Here is a 26,373-nt window from a genome sequence, read left to right as displayed (position 1 = left end):
TTCATTTTCTACCGCTTTTTCCTCACGAGGGTCGCGGGGGGTGCTGGAGCCTATCCCAGCTGTCTTTGGGCGAGAGGCGGGGTACACCCTGGACTGGTCGCCAGCCAATCACTGGGCACATATAGACAAACAACCATTCACACTCACATTCATACCTATGGACAATTTGGAGTCGCCAATTAACCTAGCATGTTTTTGGAATGTGGGAGGAAACCGGAGTACCCGGAGAAAACCCACACATGCACGGGGAGAACATGCAGAGATGGCCGAGGGTGGAATTGAACCCTGGTTTCCTAGCTGTGAGGTCTGCGCACTAACCACTAAACCACCTGCCAGTGCAACTTATGTATGTTTTTTTCTACCTAATTATGCATTTTTGGCCTTGTCCGACTTATACTCCGGAGCGACTTATAGTCCAGAAAATACGGTAGAATGGACAGTGACCGCAAACTGGTTCTGTTAAGTAAAGAGAATGTCATCAAAAGAGTGATAAAAAAGTGCGAGCCCGTACCTTTCTCACTGACTGACTCACTCTCTATCTCCACATCCTCACAGCTGGTGTACTCAGGTGTAGTTGCCAGCTCCTCCTCCGAGCTACTCAGCGACACCTGCCGCATCTTCCCTCCCTTTTTGGTTTTATGGGGCTTGGGGGGCGGCGGCCGCACCGACTCCGACTGATCCGAGCTCAGCGAGTCATTCCTCAACATGCTCTCCATCTTCTCCCTCTTGGTTTTGCGGACAGCTGAGCTGGGGTCTAAGTGGTGTTGTTGTCTCCTCATAGGATCCCCGCCTCCACCCAGGTCACCCCTCCGAAGATCCCCAGATCGGTCACCCAGCACAGGGCTGCGGTGTGGGGTCGGGGGACTGTGGTTTGATGTTCTGTGGCCTCCAAGACCAGGACCCATAGGTCCTGGGGAGGAGCGGTCAACCGAGTAAGATCGCTGTCCCACCATAGGCGGACGGCGTTCAGTGAGATGTTGACGTGACAACCGGATGGGGGCGGGGTCGTCCTGCTCCGTGTAAGCAAGAGAGACATCGCTATGACGTCTCTCGTGCCTCAGGCGGCCCACCTCCGCATGCATTCTCATCTGCTCTTCATACGGCTGCGGCTTCACAGGGTAGCGTGCCAGGTTGGGGTCACTGCGATAGCGTGTCTGGAACTCCTCTTGTCGCTGTCTCTGGAGCTCATACTCGTTATGTGGCCCATCTAGCTCCTGGTCCAGAGGGTATTCCTGGGAGTGCCAGCGTCCAGGACCCTGCCGGTCTCTGTAGCCAGTCCATGCTGAATTCACATCTGGGTACATGTGTGGGCCCCGCGGAACCCGCCGAGGGTCCCCATCTCCGTAGTCAGACGGTGATCTGGGCATGCTGCCGTCTGTCGGCGCATACTGCGAATGGTCCCCCCCCTCCCTTTGGTCGTATATTTGGTTTGGATCCCTGGATGCAGATGGGCTTCGTTTCCTGTGTATCACATAGACACAAGAACAACAACATTAGCTGGATTGTTTTTACGTTACTTTTCTACGTATTGTTCAGTTGTGATTAATCGTAATGAGATTAAGCACATATTTTTTATGTTCAGTTTACTTTAAAAAGCTATTTTTTCTAGTGTAGTAATAGTAAAGTAATTATATTAATGCAATAACCAAAATGACACATACATACACTTTTAACCTAAATTTCGCCCTATGCTTTTCTGCCGTTTATCTTCACAAGGGTCACGGGGGTGCTGGAGCCTATCCCAACTGTCTTCGGGCGAGAGGCGGGGTACACCCTGGACTGGTCGCCAGCCAGCCAATCACAGAGCACATATAGACAAACAACCATTCACACTCACATTCATACCTATGGACAATTTGGAGTCGCTAATTAACCTGGCATGTTTTTGGAATGTGGGAGGAAACCGGAGTACCCGGAGAAAAAGCCATGCATGCACGAGGAGAACATGCAGGGTGGAATTGAACTCGGGTCTCCTAGCTGTGAGGCCTGCGCGCTAACCACTCGACCGTAAATGTAATATCATTAAAATCTTCAGCCATAAAACTATATAAATTTGTTATTTTTATGTTATTTCTATGCCCTTTTGTTAACAAACCCGATGATTTTCACAATGGCAACATTGTAAAGTGGAATATTTGGGATAAGTTTAGTTTCAGCGATTAATACTGATACTGAATTAGCATTAAAGTCGATTAAAACAAATAATCATTTTACCCATGAGCCCAAAAACAGTCCAATAAAAATTATAATTTCTACTGTAAGAGATAAAGGATGCCTTTTGAGGTCTTTGCGTAGCCTTTTTCTATTGAAACCTAAAAATATGATAGTTCAGGCAGGGACAGTATGATGGATGAGCATTTTGTATGGTTCACGAACCGCTGCTCGGCTAAGATACGGGGTGCTAGAGAGGAGAAGAAGTTGAGCGATAGCGCCCTGCAAATGTGAATGAGAGTCACACTACTATATGAATGCTGGAAAGGAGCTGAGCCCTTAAATTATATAATAGTAACACAATACTTTGTCACAGTTCCAAAAGTACCACTTTCACAGGGTTACCTTGTACCACGTATAGACCTACTAAGGAATACTCTTTAGAAACATACCAGTGTTTCCCCGACCAGTATATTGTGGTGATGCCCTGCTCCTAACCCCTGGAGAGTCAAATTAATTTAATTTGATTGTGGGTACACTTCACTAGGAAGTACTAAGTGTCTAAAAGTATATATATTTTTGCTAAAAATTGAGTATATTTGTTGTGAAAACTAGTTCGACATGCAAACAGCGAGATGCAACACCATGTGATTGTGATGCCTAAACAGCAGCACTGAGGTCTGTGTGACTGCTGTACTTATTGAGTCACCAAGTACACAGTGATGTACTCCCCTCCATCACATCCCCTTATATGGAAAGATTCAACTGTGATGTCTCCACAGACTGCGACACGGCTCGGAACAGGAGGTAGAGATGTGTGCAGCAGATCAAGCAGCTGTGAATCATCTGAACAGATGAAGAACCGAAAGGAATGTTTACGGGGCTGCAAGTGGAAATAAACATATAGAAGCCTGGGTTACTGTTCTTATCCTAGCTAATTATAGAAGTCCTCTGCTGTGACACTGTATGGATTGTGAGACCTCATTCAGTGGAATGACGGAAAATTATAATAATAACAAAGAGAGTGACTGGCAGTAGAGTTTACCAGGGACAAATACAGTACCATCATTTTAGGTCATCAATGAGTGAGAACATGGTTCTTAGTTAGACCAAGGAAAGCTTTCTTCCACATTCAGGCAGACTGTCCCTCACTTGAAATATATGCAGTGTGTGGAAATGGTAATGGTAATGGTTTTATTTCATTTGAACATGCATCAGATTACAATTTAATGCATCACATAATCAGTTCACAGTTCCACATGTCCAAAAGGAGTAGGAAAAAGCAAAGCTTATTAAATCCTACCCCTCCATCTGGTACTTTTACAATCAGTAACTGTTACATTTGTTCACTTCCTGCTTTCCTAATATAGTTTAAGTTTATTTTTATTTATTTTCAATTTATTTATTTATTATATAATTTTATAATTAATATTTATTAACATTAAATATTATAAAATATTATAAAATAAAAACTTTTATAAAAATAATAAATTTTAAAATTATTATATTTTATAAATTTTGTTTTTGTCACGTACCGAAGTACGAGGTGATATGACCATCCAATGACATAATGGGTACCATAGTAAGTGTCAATATAGTGATATGTATAGCACATCATGACTGGTTCAAGACTCTTCATCCTGTGAAATGTGAAATAACTTGGCGGGGAGGGCATTTTGACGCCTGGACCGAAGGAGAGAAGCGTCATTTTGTAAGTCAAAAAATTAAATCTGAAAAATGTCCCAATGTCATTCAAAGTGACCAAAACAGCCTTCCTTTTCCTTTACTATTACTCCTCAAGCTCTATGCTTGGAAGTGCTGCATCAACAACCCATCTCCCTCCTGCCCCTCATGTGATTCCACACATCAGTCAGCTGTCGCTTCCGACATCCCACATTTCTCCTTGCAGCACAAAGCCAACCTCGTGGGAAGGATGAGGCAAGTCGACTACATAGAAAGAGGACAAATGCAGTAACAGAAGTGAAATCATATACAATGTGTCTTTCTTTTTTTTTTTTTTGCTTTGTGTGAAATAAATTGTAGAAGAAGAGTAAGGAAAAAGATGAAGACATCCACTACACACGGTTCATCATAATACATTCACTCTCTCCAAGAGTAGACCAGATCTACATCAAACCGAGTCACTGAAAACCAGCTACATCATCAAAGTGCCAGGCCTGGGAGAAATATATTTGCATTAATATAATGCATAGAATGATGAGGTGGAATAATTCTACCCACCTGGACTTCTAATCTGCCCCCCCCCCCCCTACTTTTTTTCCCTCTGTTGGCTCGATGCCGAAAATGAATCTGTATATAATACCAAATAAAGTCTATTATAAGAAGACTTCCTGTTGAATTAGTCAGCCTAGCACATCTTCCTGCTCTTGTGATTGGTAATCGATGCTCTTTGCTAAGCAGACTGGTAGCTTGAACGGCGTAGCTGCTTGACCTCCAGCCAGTCCTCGCCATCACATGATGGTATTAATTCTGAAACTGAGCTCTCTTTAAGACCGCCAGTAGATTTTGCAGCAGGGTTATAAATTGTGCTTTCCAGCCACATGCAGTAAGGTGCAGGAAACTGTCGGTGCAGCAGACTGGCGGCGAAAAAGCGGACATTTAACATGGGAAGATATTATCAGATGGACATTTTTCATTTGTTATTTTGAGCAGTATAATAGATATACATTGTATTAGTGTAGGCAGGAATAAATGATGACATTTTTGTAAGTGGGCTATGCATTCTTGCTTCTCTTGTCGTGACTAATGATTGATCTTATACAAGACTTGCACATTCAGCGTGCTGATTTTTTCTTGCGTTATCTTCTTTCAATGGAGAGCGTGCCAAAGATGTGTTGTTGTCATTAGCCGGGCACGTTCCCTCTCAAGCAAATACAGGCTTTAACATTATTAGAGACCTGTAGACATGAAATAACACCTCAATAATCACTTTTACAATCCTAATATTGTTTGTTTACATCACATTGTACAGGCTATGGGATTAAAGCAGGAACATAACAGATGGTTGCCGCTAGCACCGCAAGCTAGCGAGCTAATTAGTTATCTTCACCATGGCTACCGCTAGCATAGCAAGCTAGCGAGCTAACTAGTTATCTTCTACAATTTACTACTCTAAAGCTAGTGTGTTACCACTTCCACACTGAGTGAGAGGAGAATTTTTTTTTTTTTTGCTCGGCTCTGCTGGCTGCATAGTCTCCATGCATCACAGGAAAGGAGTGCATCATTTGCTCAAAAACGTGATCATACAAAAAACGAGATTTGACGGTCTATAACTATATACAATACAACTTGTTGGAAAAAAAAAATTCCCCTCTTCTGGTAGCTTTTTTTCCCGTTCTTTTAATCCTAAGTAAAGAAATGGTTACATTTTGGTCAGTTATGCTATCTAAATCGGGGTGCCCATTACGCAGATCGCATAAACACCATTTGGTAGATGTCATATGAAATCAGTCAGCTTACATTATTCTCCCCTTCTGATTCGCTGCTGCTCCCCCACAGCTAAGAGTACATGAAGACACGTCCCACACAGATATGCAACTTTCATTATTATTTATTATTCCGATTCTAAACTAAATGCCTATAACAACAAAAGTCATTTGCTCACTTGTAGCAGCTCCGTAGTTACATACAAAAAGTGAATTTAATGCTTTGTGTCCTGAACGCCACTTATAGAAATGCGGGTTTTCTATACTTCCGCCTGTGAAACTATTATTTCTTAATTTGTTGGAAATTACGCCCATTGCTCATGAACGCATTATAGTAAGATTCTGCTCACCCCATACGCATCATGTCTGGCAGAGAATAAGAAGATGTAGCAGGAGGGATCACTGTAGCCAACTTAGCCACATTGGAGACTAAACCGGAGATGCTCTGAAAAGTGTGAATCTAACTAGTTTAGAGCGGAAAAGGTATAGATTTGAGTGTTGAAGTTAAATAATCCTTCAAAATGTCTTCCTGGCGAGAGGTTGGGCACAACCTCATCTGGTTAAATATACTGTACATGATCACACAGAGACATTCTGTCCAATCAGTGCCTCATGCTGTTCATACTGCGTATAGCTAAGCCTATGCACTGTACTGTACTTTCCGGTAGGTCTCCTTTATAAGACGACACACGGTTAGCATTCTATGTAGGCCAAGCCCCCAAAGAGTATGACATCAAAATTAGATACAGATCAAAACTGGTATGCTGTTCTTTCCTGTTCCTTGCTGCAGAAAAAGGTTAAAGGTGCAAATAATGCATTACTTTCTATCACGCTGAAAAGGCTAACATGCACAAACAAATCCCTTGCAGTAAACAAAGTATGACTATATTATACAGTATTTGCTAACTTGAACTTGAAGTACCGTGTGATACGGATTGTTGGGTTGGGTGTCATCTGACAGGGCTGTAGGTACTCAGTAGTTGATCATGAACATTTAGTAAAGTGTAATTTAAAAAAGACATCATAAGGACATAATTTCCCTGCAACATAACACAAGTCCAAAACTGGCAAAAAGACTCCAACGTCATTCAAGAACAACAATGATTAGTATCTAAAATACTAAGAGTCTGCTCATGTTTTAATGCTGGCTCAATGTTATACAAGCATGGATTCCTTCGCTTGGAAACAAAGTACCCCACATACTTACCATGCCATATATTTCATGCCTTTTCAAACAGTTGCCCAGAAACTACACAGCCAATTATACAACAACAGCCAAGCATGACTGAGGCATTTTAATGAACATCTAAGATGGCTGAATAGGAGATATTGTGACAGTACATGAACCACTGCAAAAAAAAAAAAAAATCTCTCGGAAGCTGTTGAGCAGCTGATGCATGTTTGGATTCAGTTTTGTCAACAAGCCAAACAAAAGAGTTGTATGGCTAATAATTTACAGTTTATATTCATTCATTTTTGGGGGGCTTTCAAAAAGAAGGACATTTGCTCCACAACTCAACTGATTGATCGGTCTGTGACGTGATTGGCTGGGTGTAAAAATCACATGGTCCTCCGAGTCCAACCTCTCGGGAGAGGTGAGTACATCAGTTGAGCACAAGCAACCAAATATGGTAACATGAACACCCGATGAACGACAACAAAAAAACAGACAGATCATAGATCCCCACGCCGCCATTTTTGGCCTCGTCTTTTTCTGACTGTGCAGTTTGAACCTGAAGAGGTGATAACTGAGGCTGAACTTGTCACAAATAAGCTGTGAATACTGTAGTGATTCTCCTTTAAGAATACAAGTGTACGTTGTTGTGGCTGAATAAACCCTATTTTTGTAGCCTCAGTCATAATATTAGTTAATTCTTCAACAATTTTCACTGTTTATTGCAACTTTCATTTCCTCACGGAATTTTTGTATAAACACCTAAAAATCTCCAGTGCAATTTTTTTTGGCAAAACCTCCAGCAAATCAGACTTTTCACAGCAGCAACACTCACAAAAAAAAGGCCTGCGAAATGCCGGGTGAACTGGATTGCACCCTCTGTCCTTTCTCTCCCCCACACAAACACAGCAACACACCAGCACTGGGTTCTTGCTAAGTATGCATTTTTCATACCAGAAAGCAACCCGCATTTGAAATCCGAGGCATTGATGCTGTCTGGCTCTCTGGCTGTACATGTGGAGAGGTAATGAAAAAAGCTGAGGGGTGAGTCAGGAGGAGGAGGCTTTAATTATTCTTGGAGACCAAAATAACATCTCAGGGGCCGGACAAAGTGAGAAGCCTCTTAAGAAAACAGCCAACAGTCACCCAGGCTGCACTCCTCACACCAATTCCACAGCAAGGTACTAGGAAGTAAGGTTATACAGTATGTTCAAGGTGAGCAGTGCTCCTTTGTTTATACGGTCGTTGCTGACAAGTGATGATGGCGTTCAGGGGTAACACCGCAAGTTTAAAAAGCAAAATCTGCCGACTCATTTGATATTCCGAAGACATTTTTGACATTCCCAACTAATCCTGCTAATACTCAGAACATTTACCTTTCAGACCAAAAGACCTGAGATCGAAAAGTGGAACTACAGGCGACTATTACTGCACAGTAAGTCCTTTGGGTGGGCAATCGAGGTGGAGTCTTTCATAAAAGAATGTTGCAAAAATCACTAATGGCGGAAACTAATTTATTTAATTATTCTGTAATTAACGGATTCACACCAGAGCATCCCCACACAGTCGCACAGTCTGGCGGAATCTGACCACAACAGCAGTACAATGCCAACACCATATATTGTACAATATATAGTACAGTTTTAGTATGCTGGAAAATACACTCCAAACAACTACATTCACCTTAAATTATGTAACGCAGGGGTCTCAAACTCAATTTACTTGGGGGCCACTGGAGCTAGGGTCTGGGCGAGGCTGGGCCTCATCAGGTTTTACAAAAAAAAAACAAAAAAAAACGCATTTATTAAATACAGAAAAATGAATAAACTTTGCTTTAGTTCCGATTTTCTACAAGAAAAGCTCTAACTCGCAAACTAGAGAGCTAGCAACCTAAATGGTAGCCTTCAAGTTATTTCCTTTAAACTTATATAGCCAAAAACTTACCACTTCCACACGGACAGAGAGGATAACTATTGACAGTTATTTAACCTTTAACATGAACATTAATCAAACATAATAATTTTTTCTGGGTACATGATACCATACAGCATCCATATCAAACTTGCGCAGGCCGCACTAACATTAAACTTTCATATCAAGGCGGGGGCCTCAAACTAGTGTCCTGCGGGCCACATTTGGCCCACAGGCCGCGTGTTTGAGACCCCTGTAACGCCCCCCCCCCCCCAATAACACGGTTTAAAGTGTGAAGTTCAAATGTTCTGCTACTGTGAAAGACCGTACCAAACAGGTTTTTTGACTTGTGTGGTATCTTTTAGTTTGATTGACATTGGGTACATAGTTTTATTATGAATTATGTGTAATTTACACAGAGTGAAACAGTCAACTAAATCTTACAATAAGCGGTGCTGTAGGTTCCAGAATGTCTGTTCACTTGGCAAGGCCAAGCCCCATTAACTTCTCATAAGTGATCATGATTGACTGCAGATGATAGTGGCTCTTTGTCCGCATAAACGGATGTATTTGACGGCACTGATTGTTGGGGCACCAATTTACGGTATACAGTAATCCCTTGATTATCACAGTTAACTAGTTCCAGACATGACGTGATAAGTACATTTCCGTGATGTAGAATTATTTAAGTATATAAGAGCATAAAAAACGTATTTGCAACCTTTTTACATTATTACTTGAGAGTTTTCACTAAATGCAAAAACGGTTTGCCACAACCCATGGGATTAGCAAAGAGACCTTTTTGCTTGTAGTCAGTGGCATTGACCAGCTGGCGTCTCAATCGATGAGTACACATCCAGACCTTTGAAAACAAGACTCAGACAAAAGGGCTGCATGGGTTAATTGTAATTGTAAAGGACAGCATCTGTGACATACGCCTTAAAGCCAGGCCCCTGAGAGACGAAATAGCGGTTTTGTATAGTGTCGCCAAATAACCTGATTACTGAGTGAGCTGGAGCCGATCACGACTGACTTTGAGTGAGAAGCGAGGGGGCACCCCGGACTGGTTGCCAATCAATCACAGTCCTTGGATTTCTCTGTTTAGGGCATCCTGTGTTACGTTGTTTTGTGATTACAGTATGTTCATTCATTCATTCATTTACTACTGCTTATCCTCACAAGGGTTGCGGGGTGCTGGAGCCTATCCCAGCTGTCTTCGGGCGAGAGGCGGGGTACACCCCGGACTGGTCGCCAGCCAATCACAGGGCACATATAGACAAACAACCATTCACACTCACATTCATACCAATGGACAATTTGGAGTCGCTAATTAACCTAGCATGTTTTTGGAATGTGGGAGGAAACCGGAGTACCCGGAGAAAACCCACACATGCACAAAATAGTGGTGTCCCAATGAGCTGAAATCAACATCAGATCATATGTTATACACAAGAGACCAAATGACTGCAGGAGGGTTCATTCCCTATTCTGCTATAGAACCAACATGCCCCAAATGCACAGAGTGAACTCTCTTGTCATCCAGCCTGTTTGGTAGAGACAGAAACGGGGAGAACATGCAAACTCCACACAGAGATGGTCAAGAGTGGAATTGAACTCGGGTCTCCTAGCTGTGAGGCCAGCGTGCTAACCACTCGGCCGCCACAGTATGTTCAGACTCCCATAAATTAATTAAAAACAGAATTTTTGTCCGTAAGCACAATAGATACCAAAGACCTAAATACAGTGAAGATAATACATTATGTGGTCAGTTTTGGCAATCACTTGATAGTTATGACCATCATCTACTCGGAAATAACGATGATCTTTTTTTTGCAAAAAAAAAAACACAACTGTCGGCCAAACAACGCCAAAACAACATGAGAGAGAAACTGGATGAATGCAACACAGTTCAATAAACCATCAAATGATAATGCACCACGTTTTTCCCTGATTGGGAAATGTGAACAAACTGAACGTCAACTTCTCCTCTTTTCCAGGCCACCCCGGGAGATCAGATCAACTACTATCCTAAAACCTAATGAGCTAGTAAATACTGAGAATGAAATGAATATTACATGGGGCTTCATTCACGCCGGCCAGCAGACTACAAAAATAATGAAGATGGAAGAAGTGCATACAGGAGGAGACAGTCACTGCAGCTTCCTATTCCCTGTTTACTCAGCATCTGCATGGCATGAGTCGGAGGCGTTTGATCAATCCTTGGCTGAGTTCTCTTCCCCGTTTGCATGGCGGAAGAGGCCCAGCGAGACGGCCAAATATCACGAGGGCCGGCTCATTTGCAACCCAAATGAACTGAGCTAATTGTACACGTTCCGGCAGACAGGGGAACCGCACACAGTGCAGTGTTTGCAAAATATGGAGATAATTAATTTCATTGAGCTTGTGAAATACCATCAGTGCTTCAAAAGAGGATTTGAGAACAAGCTAAGGATGAGACGGATGACGATCGCAATGGCGCCGGATAGATGCAGATGTTAGATTAAGCTTTTTGTGATTGTGTTATGACACGGCTTCTTGAAGTGTATTTTTGGTAATTGAATAAATTGGAGCATGAAATAGGTTTTAGGATTTAGGATTATGTGAAAAGCAGCCTCTTGGCCATTCATAAAACAATGAAGGCCGGTCCATTGTGTAGAACATATTAGAGGTGGAAATAGTAACAGGATTTCTTTACAAAAGCAGAATTTTTGATACAACCAACTCTTCTGTCATTATCAAAGATAATGTACAATGTTTTATTGTATCATTACATCTAACATCTACACATCCAGCAAGGCCCTACACTGTCAGCAGGCAATAACAGCAAAGTCAGACAAAGTTAGAGTCCCTTCAAAATAGTAAATAGCTCCTGACATTGACAAATTGCATCACACACTGAAGCATATGGTTGGAAAAAAAACACTGTCCATGCAGCTTATCTTCTCTCTACTGTCTAAAATGTCTATATCTACTGTCTATCTGTATGGAAGCAGAAAAAAACAAGGATCTGGTCAGTACTGGGTTGCAGACACAAAGTCAAATGCATGCTCAGTTCCAAACACAGAAATAGGGTAGTGCATGTATTCCTGTCATTAGTCCATTCGGTATAATAACATACGCTACAATAGCCACGTTTACATGAGGTGTTTTTCGCTTTCCGAATGACCTTTCTGAAAGCAATGGTATACATGGAAAGGAATATTCCAATGGCGTGTCTACATGTGCCGCTATAATTAACCAGAATAGTCAATGGGGCATGCGCAGTAAAGCGTAAACACCAACATCGAGTTTTTCTTTCACTTGTTGGAATAACTCCATATTGCCAGTTTTTTGTTCGTCTAGTCTTGAAATTTAGTTTGAATCAAAACGAACTTTCCGCAGCAGTCCAGTGCCGATTGCGCGCCTACATTTTTTTTAAATCGAAGAACGTCTCGAGCTGCGTGTTACGTCATATCTCAGCATTCGCTGAAAGAACGCACCCGGGAACAGGAAAAGATAAAGTTCAGTCTTGCTAATATTTTATTATTAAGCTCGGCACATGTTTTATATAGATATGTATTTTCTTTTTTAATAAAACTGGACTTGTGAATGGCGTATAGAAGGGTTTAGATTCTGTTCCACAGATGGCGGTACTGCACACAAAAGCTTGCCAACCGCCAATAAACAACAGAAGAAGAAAAAACACCACGAAGAAGAACGCAGTCTGACAACTTTTCGTTTGATCGGATTGGGGAAAGGTATATTCCACCCCTGTGAATCCGATTATATATTAATTTGGATTGGCACTTTTCTTTCGGAATGAGGTGTATACAAAGGTTACATTCTTTCCGTTTGAGCAAATAACCCGAATGGAATTGGAATATTTGAGTCCATGTATACGTGGCTAATGTTTACAACTTGGGGCAAAGATGAAAGTACACTCTAATGCTGAAACTTAAATGTCACTCAACCATTAATGATGCTTTAAGGTTAAAGGTCACATACCGAAATGCACTAACAAATGCCCTTTTGTGGGAATCAGTTTCGCTTCATGGGCATGAAAAGTGTACTCTTGTTTATTCCTTGTCGCTGCCTTGCTCATCCCATTTCACTGTATAGAATGATCTGCCCGGTCAGAACTATACATAATGTACAGCAAGGCTCGACAATAACGTTGTACCGATGGCCCGGGGCAAGTTAAAACAAAATTCGGGCAAGTAAATCCAATCATTAATATTCCCGTCGGGCAAGTGCACTTTAGCATGCCGTACTGCCAAGAGTTTTTTTTTTAAAGCGGTTCTTGTTGGGTGTTGGTAAAACACGGACTGCATAATTCCGATGGTAATTTGCAAACCAATCCTTGCAAATCTTGAAATGGACCAATCAGAATCGTTTATTTAGACCGCGGTCCGTAATCCACAATCCGCGTTTTACCCACACCCGTTCTTGTTCGCAATCAACCAATCAGCGATCGTTTTACTAGGAAAACATCTATCATGGCGTCCCTGCCAACATGGTCTAATTCTTCAACAACTTCTGAAGGAAAACACCAAAAAGTGATGAAACAGTGCCTCCTAAACAAGTATTTTATTAGCGGCAGCAAATCAAATGATGGCAAAGGTGAGTGAATCACATTGCTGTGACAATTTGAAGTGGTCACAATGAAACACCACCCATTAGATCCAATACCAAGTGCTGATTTTGCACAAGCTACAAAACCTAGCGGTTTCATTTCTCTGTGTATTTTTCTCACCTTTGCTTCACAAATTATTGTTTGACCATTGAGCATTTTTTCTGGATTAAAAACACTTTACTAGTACACAAATGTGTCAAATGTTTCATTGAGGTGCACAACTTATAAATATCACTGCTTACTACGACTACCATGTGTAAGGTAGCATGGCTTGCCATGTTAACATACATCTCCACAAATTTTCAGACATTCCTCCAAATACAATGCATCAGTACTATTATCTGATGAATTATCAGCATATATTGATATATGATATCATTATGGCAGTCTTTTCATTTTACATGGGGCAAGTTCGGGCAAGTAGTTCTCACCTTAAGGATTCCCCATGGGCAAGTATTTTTTGTTTTTAACGTAGAGCCCTGTACAGTACATCCAGCGGGGTGACATCACGTGTACCTCCGGCTGTGGGACTCTGCTGAGGCAACCTGCAACCAAAGCTGTCAAAGGTAATTTCACCTCCCTTGTGCGGAAACAGGATTGTCGTCCGGCGAAGCAAACCAGCGGTTGAGAACATTAGTCTCTCAGTACACAGCTAACTGCAAGCTACCTATACCGTCAACTTTTTTTTTCCTCTCTTTAGGTCTTGAGAGATATGATTTTGTGAGAGCAGAGAGACACCGATGGCCTCAACTATATTGATTCACTACTCATCCACTTTCCTCTGCACTGCTATTATTTTATCTTGACCATGCTGCTCTCTTTGGACACTTCTTTTTGCTCACTCTCCAGTGTGCAATCATCAAAACTCCTCTCTTAGACGCCCAAGTAATAAAACAGGACCTCCCTTATTCCTGCATACATCTCCCTTGGTGAAGACAAAGCCAATAAAAGGCTGGTTTAATTACAGTTGTTGAGTGCTGCCAAAACCCGGGTACAACATTACAAGGTTGAGGGCTGCAGAGAAGGGCAACTGTGAATGATGGGGAGCATGATTTGCACCCAAATTAGAGGTGGCACAAACAAAAATCTGGAAAAAAGTGGCTGGGAAGGGCTGACAATCATGGATGTATAAGGCATTTAAAGGGGAATTGCACTTTTGGGAAATTTTGCCCATCATTCACATTGAACACACATTTATTTCCCTTTTCTGTGCATTGAAGTGCAAGAAAACAAGTTAATATGAGCTAGCTAAGAATGGACATCATTGGAAGTACACATTTTGATGCTAAAAAACTCACAAAAAAACAACAAAAACATAACTGACTTAATATTACCCAAGCTACAGCAATATTGTTATTATAGCAGCTAAATAAAAACTATATTTATCTGGTGGACACTCGTCTCAGCGTCGCTCACAGACAGGACAGCCGGAAGAGTGGATTCCGAGCTCTCAATTTTGCTACAAAGACTCATGATAACAGCATGTAAATCGAATGTTAAAACTTTGTGGTTGAAATAGGTACGTCCCAAAATATGCATTGTTAGCTAGCTCATATTAAGTTCTTGCCTTGTGTTAAAATGCACAGAAAAGGGAAATAAATATGTATTCATGTTTCACTTAAGGATTGCGGATGAAGGACAAAATTCCCCCCAAAAAAGTGCAGTTCCCCATTAAGTCCATGTTGTTACCGGTGTGGTATGACACTGACGGTTCACTGGAACAGACGGAAACTGTACTGACGGAAACAAACAAGGACTGAATAGCAATTTGAGAGCGACAAAAGGTGTATATACATACAACAACAACTTTGTCAAAACTAGCCATGCAAAACTACAGAAAGAAAAACCCACTTCCCCACAACATAACTCATAAGAGACTCCAAATCGTCCACTGGTTGTGGGGTGTAACCTGCTTCTTGCCTCCAGCTCACAAAAAATGGAAGTATGAGAAACATAGCCTCTGTCTAATACTGTACCTTTTCATATGTCCAAATCTACTAATAAATGTAGAACACCCGACTGAAAAACGACTAATAGCAAGTGTAAGTAGAAAGTGACAAAGACAGTCGCTTCAGTAATGTCAGAAAAAGGGAGGGTGACAAGTTGAAGTTGCATTGTCTCAACAGTATGTGTGTTAAATGTCGGCAGCACTCAACTCACAACCATTCACATCTTCTGAGAACAGATCCCCACACCCCATTAGGACGTCCGCTGACACGCATGCATAATACATGGAAGTTGGATCTAAAAGCAAGCCGCCCATTAGCAGGCATGGCCTAGGCAAGGAAGATACAAAAAGAGAGCGAAAAGGAGGCCGCCTCTGACACAAACAGTCAAGTTCGAACCTTCGGTAGCCTCTGGTAATAGCGAATCACTTAAGTTCTGCAGCATGTTATGAGCAAATTCAAGAATTCAAGAGACAATACAAGCAGTTGATGTTTGCTAGAGTCTTGAACCAGTCATGATGTGCTATACATATGGTAATGGTTTTATTTCATTTGAACATGCATCAGATTACAATTGAGTGCATCCCATAATCAGTTCACAGTTCCACATATCCAAAAGGAGTAGGAAGAAGCAAAGCTTATTAAATCCTACCCCTCCATCTGGTACTTTTACAATCAGTAACTGTTACATTTGTTCACTTCCTGCTTTCCTAATATAGTTTAATGGGTTTTTTTATGTTTTATATTATCACTATATTGACAGTTACTATGGTACACATTATGTCATTGTATGGTCATATCACCTCGTACTTCGGTACATGACAAAAAAAAATATATTAGGAAAGCAGGAAGTGAACAAATGTAACAGTTACTGATTGTAAAAGTACCAGATTTAATAAGCTTTGCTTCTTCCTACTCCTTTTGGACATGTGGAACTGTGAACTGATTATGGGATGCACTCAATTGTAATCTGATGCATGTTCAAATGAAATTAAACCATTACCATTACCATGTTATCGTGTTGTATTGTAATCACAGTTTAAAAAAAAAAACAATTGCTAGCCTAAGGGTCATATAGCCCGCATTTTAAATGGTTGCCAGTTTCACCAGCACACCAACTCTGCTGCATCGCCTGCCCATGCACAGCTCGGGCGTGCTATTAATGTACAGTATATGCACGCATATGCATGTAAACATGACATGGTAAATGAGGCCAAGCAAGCCTTAAATACAAAACGGGGGAACTTGATGATATATAAGATCACTTCAATTTCCAGAGAAGCTTCAGCTCTTCCAGTTTCTCAGTGTTCTGGTCATGCCATGTGGCAGGGAGCCCGGCAATGCCGTAAATCATTATTGGTGCTATGGTGGAGGACAAGATCACAGTGCGGATGTAGGCAGCATAGGGACATTGTACTCCTTCCTCAATCTGCGTTATGTGTCTAACACTTATGACCAGGCTAATCATACCATGCTAAACCACATCCAACTTCTCTCAACATGCTAAAAACAGGCACTTTTGTTGGAGCTACATGAAAACTACTGACAATTGACATGATAATGGCAGCTGTGGATGTTAACTGTTTTGTGTGGAACCAGATTGTGTGTATATATTTGACAGTTTGGATCTGGAGTCTGGATTTCTGATCCTCAATACATGATGCATTTGAGTGTGTGGGTTGATGAGACATGGTGGGTCTGGTGTATTTACTTATTTTCAACTATACACAACCACTCCGTATTTGCCATACACACACACACACGCCTGAGCGTACGCGCTGCAGCAGTGTTGCGCTGGAACACACACACACACACACACGCACACGCAAACACAAGCGCAATAGGTTTCACCTCCGAGTGATCCTAATCCACGAACTAGCTATTATTTGTACTTGGAGCATGCAGCATAGGGTGATTTTAGATCTGCAGCAGCCTGACTTCTCTACCGGAGGTTGTTATTTAGGGGGGGGTTGGGGGGGGGGCATGGCTGCAGATCAATAAACGCAACAATCCTCCCACCACCAATACTCGTTTGACACCAGCGACGGGGAAGCCCTTCCTCATAAATTAGGGCCCGTCTTTGCAAAGGAAGCACTCACCCTATGTTGCTCAGAGCCTGCTCCAGCAGCTCAGTCTGCAAGATGTTCTGAGGCGCAGTGAAAGCCCCATTAAAATGGGATAGAACCGAGCTACAGAACTGACGCAATGTCTCAAACTGCATTTTCACCCTCTGCTTTCTGTCGCTTTATGCTCAGCGGCTCCCCTCTTAGCGGGCTTTCTTTCAGCCACAATATATCCCGGAACCTCCGTCGCCCCCGTCACACATTCTTCTCCGCGGTGTGCGTTGATTATTATCCCCCGGGGCGCATTAAACGCGACTACGACGCCGATCCAGTTCCATATTTCTCCTGCAGCTCCTGGCCAGAACGTGTCTTCAGATGATTCCGGATGGGATCTTTTGGTCATAATTCTTCGGACGTGAGGCAAGAGCGCGGTGCCGGTGCCGGTAAGGCGTCGTTTAACCCCCTGGTGTCGGCAAAAATGTCCTCTCGCGGGGCTGCGATAGGCGAGTGGCCGCCCGGAAGGCAGAGGCGGAGATGCATCCTACACCGCGGCCAACACCGGGAGCGGCATCTCCTGCCGTACATCAGCTGCTCCGCCTCGCGTAAGACCTATGAGCGGCACGCGCGGGCACACGCACGCACGCGCGTGCACGCGGACGCTGCTGCACTGGGATGCGTCCACGCTTTGTCATATCGCTCACAGATAGACCCGCTAAAAAGGCATTGCTGTCGTCAGGGGTTTTCCTTGTCTGGGCTGGGGGGGGGGGGGGGGGGGGGGGGTCGCGCAATCCGCTCATCTTTACAACACAGGAGCGTCGATTCCAGGGGTGGGGGGCACTGGGGGGGTCTCTAAAAGGGACGCCTTCCATCTAATTGACAATGTTATTTATCACCTGTCCATCTCGCAAAACGATGATATGCTATTTTAAAGGCACAATAAATAGTACACAAAGATACTTTACAATAGATATTTATGTGATATAGTGACTTTGAAATACACAGTATGCATGCATACTGAAAAATGAAAGGATGCAGGGGTTACTTTGATATTTTTAATTTTGTAAACAAGCTAAAGGCAACCCATTAGATATGCTAAGATGTGTTTTGGAAGGAAAACAGACTGCCAGCACTGACTTATAAGTGATAACATGTATTTATATCATTATTAATGTTAGTATTAGTATTATTAGAATTAACATTTCAATATGTTCTCATTACATAGTACATTTTTGCTGGTGTTTATGTCTAAGTAAATTGCTTAATTGTATTTTTTTGAAGGTGCCGCTAGCCAATAAGCAACAACCTGCAGGCGAGAAATGGCCCCAGGGCCGCACTTTGGAAAAGCCTGGTCTAAGCAGTGTAACGTTTACATATATTGGTTCAATAAAATCCTTCTCTGGCTGTGCGGTGGTTGAATGGTTAGCACGCAGACCTCACAGCTAGGAGACACGAGTTCAATTCCACCCTCGACCATCTCTTGCATGTTCTCCTCGTGCATGCGTGGGTTTTCTCCGGGTAATCCGGTTTCCTCCCACATTCCAAAAACATGCTAGGTTAATTGGCGACTCCATGAATGTAGGTGTGCCCCGCCTCTCGCCCGAAGACAGCTGGGATAGGCTCCAGCACCCCCGTGACCCTTGTCAGGATAAGCGGTAGAAAATGAATGAATGAATGAAAATCTTTCTCCTTAGACCAAAATAAAAGAGAAAACAGAATCGGAATCCATCCAGCAAAGGGAAAAGTAGGATAATGTTAACCAGTTTACTGCAACATATCATGTTTTTAGTAAATGTATTTCCACTCCACAAAATAATGCGCAATAAACACAGGAAGAAAAATGGTCTAACAATAAATAAAATGAAACTTTTCACTCTAATAACCTGTGAGCCAAAATGGGTCTAAACAATAAATAAAAGCATCCCATCTCCCTTTGGGAAAAGAAGGAAGAGGAAAGGAGCCACCATGTGGAAGTTAACTGCCTGACATGTCACCGACATTGAGAGATATGAAATCAAATGAAATCGTGCCTGCAAGCACAGCATGTTTCTCTCATGGGTGCATTTAGACTATTTTCGGGCTACTAGAGATCCGCTAAAATGAATTTTAGCAGTTCTAAAAACCTCTGGTTATAGTAATACTAATACATTGAATAAAACACTGCCACGGTGAGGAGAAGGAACATTTGTGTGGGGAAGTATTTACTCGGCGGACCACTCAACCGCAGCACAAAATTCATATAAACACTAAACCGCCAAATGGCGATAAACACAGTTGAAGGTTGGTGGAATCTCGCAGCATGAATGGAAAGTAGCGAGGTTAGCTTAGTTTAGCACGCTCGTGTGGTTTTACCTGATGCCGACATCACAACTGGTTTTCATTCACATTCCCAACAAACACAGGACACACTACCGACTTTATATGCTTTTATACATCCCATAATATCCCGTGCTAAGATCCATATTGCTCATTTGCATACTAACAGTGATTGGATGTTTACTGAGGGAAGGAAGGCGGGGCTGTGAAGACACATGAAGCACTGACACAGAAATGATGAATGAATGGTGCTGCTTTTTTTTTAGTTTTTTTTGGGGGGGGGCAAGCTATTTATTTAAGGTGTTGCTGCCCCCGACCCATTGTTGAGCCATCCCGGTTTATAACAAGTTTCGATCCAACCCCTCCTGCCAGTTTACAGTTGTTCTGCTCAGCTTCAGAACCCTCTCTCTTCAATTGCCATTGTTCACTCGCAACAGAAGCTAACAAGCTAAATGCTAAAAGCAGAATCCACGTTAACGACCTAACTTATTTACATATAAAAAGGTATAGGTACTCACTACTAATGAATGATGATATAAACAACAGCTTAGATCAGAGTACATAACTGTGGTGCGTTCAAGGAGTGCAAACTGACAAATGCTTGATTATCAGCGAACCACAAAGACATTCATTCATTCATTCATTCATTCATTCATTTTCTACAGCTTATCCTCACAAGGGTCGCGGGGGTGCTGGAGCCTATCCCAGCTGTCTTCAAGCGAGAGGCAGGGTTCACCCCGGACTGGTGGCCAGCCAATCACAGGGCACATATAGACAAACAACCATTCACACTCACATTCATACCTATCACGCAAACTCCACACAGAGATGGCCGTGAGGTCTCTGCGCTAACCACTCGATCACCGTGCAGCCAAGACATAAATGCGTAAAAATATAATAAAATAAAAAATTAAAAAAATCAAACAGGTAAGGATATTTCAACTTCATTTTACATCCCGACTGAGGATTTCAATCCAATACATTCGGTTGCAAACAGAGTTTTGGCAAGTTTCTGTTTTTCATGCCATGTTGTTTATTTTATGTGCACTTTTCTGATGTGTGATATGCCCGCTTGCTGACAGCCACCGTGTTTCGCTTTTGTTCATCTTGCTTTCTGTGTCACTCCATAAATAAATCAAGTTTAAACACAATATTCTGTCTAGTCCTGTTTGTATTCTCTACCTCAAACATTAAATCTGAAATGCAGTGCATTGCCTCGTATGGCAAACGCTATCGAAACATCTTCCTTTCTTAACAATTCACATTGACAATAACTGTCAGTAGACCACCTTACATACTGTAGCTGTTTTTTGGTGTGTGGGGGTGGATGATAGTGAAAGAATTGCTGAGTTAGTGCCCAATACGGTATCTGTGGCTCCTTTATTGGCCTCATGGGCTCCGGGTACAAGCTGAGACACACCTTGAATCATCGATCGGCGCCAACCAATACAACAGTCGCACATATTTGCGTTGCTATTCTGTTTAAAGTAAAAGCAACCCTCTAATAACTCATCCGAAACACCCAGAATATATTATACATATCCCAACATCTGTCAAATACATTTCAAACACAAAAACTGACCTGTCAACGGGTACGTCACCGTGTCCGGAGTACCTCAGTGACCCATTGTCGAGGGACACCTGTCTGGGCAGAAGCCCGCCGTGACGTCTGCTTCTGTCTGACGCTGGTGTCAAGTCCCCTGAGGCTCCCTGGTAAGGGTACAGTGACGGGTCCTGCAGTTTGGCCTTCTTCCCCTGCGGCCCGCCTTCAAACACACGCCGCACCTGACCAGGCACCGAGCCATAAAACCATGCCCCAGATTTGGTGAGGATTTCTTGTTGTTTTCGGCACAAGTTGCATACCCACATCACCTACAGGGAAGAGAAAGAGAAATATTAACAGGGAGAAGGTGGATCTTACTTTGTAGTATCTATGATGGGCTGCAATGGAATGATGTGTAAATGTATGCTAGTATGTCAAGTAATGCGTACCACTGTTGAGGGGTGAAAATATACACAAATCCAAAATATCTTCTTCCGAGTAATAATAATAATAATATGTGACTAATTAGTTATGAAATGTAAGATTGGCATTTTCACCCCCACAGAGACAAATTCAAGTACTTGAAGTACAAATAGTATTGATGAGGTGAAGGATGATACATTGTACACATGCAGCAGCCTGGATAGAGTATAATTCTACTTGTTTTTTTTTTTTTTAATCTCATTCATTAGGATGTATGATAGTACATTATACTGCGTTTTTTGGTTCACAGCATCCGCAAAGAGCCCACATAAGACAAAGCTCAGAATGCAGGTAATGAGAAATACATATTCCGCCTGTAAAGCCGACTCTCATTTGCATATAATGTGATGTGCATATTAACCAAGCTACAGTGAAAATGCTATTATTATTATTATTATTAACACATTATTAACACAGTTACACCAATCAAACTACATTATTGGCGTCACAATGTGCTCCAAAAACCTCAGGCGACTACTAAAGGGTAGCGCTACATATTGGAGCTGCTATTTTTTTTTTCATTATATAATGAATGAAGCATTTTAAGGGCGTATGCACGGTTTTTAATCGCTAAAATACGTGTTTTGGTAACAATGCTAGTTTTGGGAGGGGCCTTTCTAGGCAGCATATGTGTGTCCCATTACGTGTAGCTATGAGCTGTCTCTTTTTATCTCTTTGTATATCTTTAGACTACACAGAAAATTAATTTCTCGTATAAGGATTGTGGAAAATGGACAAAATTCCAAAAAAAGGGGCCCGTTTTCCTTTAATGAGGGAACAGTATGTAGAGGTGGCATGTAAGGCAATCTCAGTTAATGATCTTTAGTACAACAAAAAAGTCGGAAAAAAAGAGAAGCAGCATGTTCCTTTTGTTAAGCGCTCCAAGGACCGGAGAGATGGAGGTTTTTACTGCTCTGTGAAGTCGTGCTTTTATCTGCTCTACTCTGCAGCCGCAGCAGCCAGCTCACCACATTGGCCTCATAAATTCAGGAACAGACAGCAGCCCTGATCACTATGCACACACACACACACACACACACACACACACACACACACACACAAGCACTCACAGGAAAGGTCAATACCTCCTGGTACAGTGTAAAGTGACAGAATGACACACTGGTCTGGTCCCGGTGACCACATCTGGCCCATTAACATCCAGCACATTCACTTATTTTGAAGCGTGTCTGTGTAGATGAGGAACTTGCCAAATTATCGACAGGCCAACAGGCCGACAGACGAGCCAACACCTTTAGCGCCCCCTCCCTGGCAACCAAACTCCCGGCCTTAAAAGTCTCTGTGCTGAGTCAGTGCATTACTGCAGTTGGTAAGAACAGGACTTAAAATGTTTCCTCTCCTGCTATCAAAGCGCTCTTGAATCAAACACAAATGGACTCATCTGTGAGGATTTTATCAGTTTTAGCTCATTGGGTGACACCAGCTACGTTCATTAAAAGTAAAAACCTAATAACAAGCAGAAACAATACAAGCAGTTGATGTTTGCAAGGATGAAGAGTCTTGAACCAGTCATGATGTGCTATACATATCACTATATTGACACTTACTATGGGTACCCATTATGTCATTGTATGGTCATATCACCTTGTACTTCAGTACAGGACCAAAAAATGAAAAAAAAAAACCTTAAACTATATTAGGAAAGCAGGAAGTGAACAAATGCCAAGTTATTTCACATTTCACAGGATGAAGAGTTTTGAACCAGTCATGATGTGCTATACATGTCACTATAATGACAGTTACTATGGTACCCATTATGTCATTGTATGGTCATATCACCTCCAAAAACAAAATTTATCAAATATAATAATTTTAAAATTAATTAACTTTATAATATTTTTATTTTATAATATTTTATAATATTTAATATTAATGATTATTAATTACAAAATTATATAATAAATAAATAAATTAAAAATAAATAAAAATAAACTTAAACTATATTAGGAAAGCAGGAAGTGAACAAATGTAACAGTTACTGATTGTAAAAGTACCAGATGGAGGGGTAGGATTTAATACGCTTTGCTTCTTCCTACTCCTTTTGGACATGTGGAACTGTGAACTGATTATGTGATGCATTCAATTGTAATCTGATGCATGTTTAAATGAAATAAAACCATTACCATAATACAGTGGAACAGTACAGTTAGCGTACAATACGACATTGTATGTAATTAGTTCATATGTTACCTTTGTAGCCACATTCTACTCAAATGTACCCTCTCCTCAACAACAATTGAGTGTGAAACACAACACAAAGTAATTCATCCTCTTAAAATAACGTCATCGGACACGGACTTGGCAGCAGAGCAGGTAGGATACTGTATCTGTGTAATGTAATAATGTACTGTACTAAATGTCCCAATATTTCTAGCTGACACAGCAGCGCTACAGATCTCTGTTGTGACATTAACAAGCGGTCGTTTCTGATTGGTCAGAGACACTCACTTAATATGAAAAAGCTTTTTAAAATTGGAAATTGACAATTAGGATGAATCGGTTAGATTTAAGAACTGATTGGACGAAGGCGAGAAGGCGAAGAGAGAGTTGCAAGCAAAGGAAGAATGCGTCCTTACTTCAAGCTGACACATACTGTAAAGGGTGTGGCTGCCATCTATAATGATGAACTATTCCATATTCTAAAGTCAGCCACTTGCACACTCGCAGGCATGATGTAGCAGCCTCTGTGATATTGACACATGAGGCATTTATGTCCAGCTATCAATGTTACAGATGGCCGATAACTGTACTGACACACAATGGAAGCGGAGAGGCTACAAATTGTGCTTTATGCGTCCCAGTGGAGTGTAGTCAGTGAGGCCATGAATGTCTCTTTAACCGGGGTCATGAGAGAGCTCTTCCGTCAAACGTTAGTCATTGGCTAAGACCCACAAGAAAGTGGGCCCGGTTTTCCATTTCTGCTGAACAACTGTTTCAATTTTTGCAAAACACGTTGAAACTGAGCAGAATAAGCGAGAACATTAACTGGAATGAGGTCATCTGTCTAAGAAAATAATTATTTTAATGTGTTAGAATGATTACATTTTTTTTCAGCCATTGCAATACTGACACGTCAACCATATTCAGATACAGTAGAACCTTGGTTAGTGCCATTAATTCATCCCACCAAAATGGATGTTAACCAAATCAACTTTTACCATAATGGAAATCCAATTAATCCTTTCCAGAAAACCAAACATGTCCAAACAAATGTAGAAAACAAAGTGAAATGTATATAAATGATGAACTTTTCAGGTTACTTTTACTTTTGGCGACTTGATCCTTGATTCTTCCTGGAAACAAGAAAGCGATGGTGGATGATTTATCCCTTTTGTTCATCATTAACATCCATTTAGAATTGTTTTATTATGTAAAACTATAATTGTAAAAGTATAAAAAAAAAACAATACTGACACACCACCTACATTCAGATACAGTGGAACCTTGGTTAGTGTCATTAATTCATTCCTCCAAAATGGATGTTAACCAAAGCAACTTTTCCCATAATGGAAATCCAATTAATCCTTTCCAAAAAGCCAAACATGTCCAAACAAAATACATTTTTATGGTTTCATACATGTAGAAAACAATGTGAACTACATATAAATTCAGGTTACTTTTACTTTTGGCGACTTGATCCTTGATTTAAAGAGGAAGGCGATGGTTATTAATTTAGCCCTTTCGTTCATCATTAACATCCATTTAGAATTTTTTATTATGTAAAACAATAATTGTAAAAGTATAAAAACGTGTTTTGGTTCACATTTTGAGGGTCACTGCTGAGCTAACTAAGAGGATGCTAACAAGAAAGGATGTTTTATGATTATTAAAAAAAAGTACATTAAGAACAAAGTTGTACTCACGCAGTGTTTTAAAGGAAAAGTGCACTTTTTAAAAATTTTGTCCATCATCCACGTCTCTCTTTTTCTTGTATTCTAAAGATATAAAAACAGCTAAATAAAGGAATTTAAGAACGCACATAATGGGATGCAACTATTCTGCCTATAAAGCCTTATGAAAAAAAAAAAAAACCTCCAAAAAATGCCAGCAATGCATTTACATAATGTGACCAGCATATTAACCAAGCTACAGCGACATTGTCATTATTACTGTTATGGACACAGACCAGGAGCTGTGCATTGTGGCCCACAATCCATCCCAACAGTCTCTGCTGGTGAATGGTACATGCTGCTCCAGAATAGACTCTTAATGTGGGATCAGTCTTAACTGAAAAGTCCAGGTGCATCTTTTTGTCCCAGTTCACATATACTGTAGATCCAGACAACCAATTGACATTGTCAGTGGGTGGGGACTGAACAGAAGTCAGGCAACCACGAGATCATCAGCGACCTCTAATTAGAAGTAATGGGTGACAACAGGGGGCCGCCCATAGGTATGAATGGGAGTTTAAATGGTTGTTTATCTGATTGAACAGTTTGATGGATTTCGGTTTGACAGACCTGTGACACTAATGAGGACAATGAATGAATGAATGGCAGTAGTATTGATGCTTTCATAAAGAGGAATGTTGAAGTAAATTCAATAAATGATTAGCTCCATTACTGAAATATAGTTTACATTATTAAAAAATAGCCTGTATTTACTTCTGAAAATGTATTTCTTAAATTTAGTTGCGACTATTCATGTTCATAATCAATCATTAATGTGAACAGAGAAGGTCAGCGCAACGCACTAGTAACATAAGAAGAAAAA

General features: G+C 41.3%; 1 protein-coding gene across 31 annotated transcripts in view; it reads right to left on the bottom strand.

Moving 5' to 3' along the window:
• rims2a (regulating synaptic membrane exocytosis 2a) overlaps window positions 1-26,373 on the bottom strand; it is a 112,008-nt gene that overhangs the window by 54,457 nt on the left and 31,178 nt on the right. For 26 of the 31 annotated variants that reach the window (XM_058053505.1, XM_058053500.1, XM_058053495.1 and 23 more), the window contains 2 exons: window positions 21,199-21,488; window positions 512-1,461 (listed from right to left, as the gene is read on the bottom strand). In XM_058053505.1, coding sequence (XP_057909488.1) covers window positions 512-1,461; window positions 21,199-21,488 — 1,240 coding nt within the window. Of the gene's footprint in view, window positions 1-511; window positions 1,462-17,339; window positions 17,904-21,198; window positions 21,489-26,373 lie in introns of those variants that run through there. The other 5 variants (XM_058053521.1, XM_058053522.1, XM_058053523.1 and 2 more) reach the window with 5 other exon arrangements.

The sequence above is a fragment of the Doryrhamphus excisus genome, chromosome 17, assembly GCF_030265055.1.
Source record: "Doryrhamphus excisus isolate RoL2022-K1 chromosome 17, RoL_Dexc_1.0, whole genome shotgun sequence".
Taxonomy (NCBI): Eukaryota; Metazoa; Chordata; class Actinopteri; order Syngnathiformes; family Syngnathidae; genus Doryrhamphus; species Doryrhamphus excisus.
This window is presented reverse-complemented; position numbering and strand designations above follow the sequence as displayed.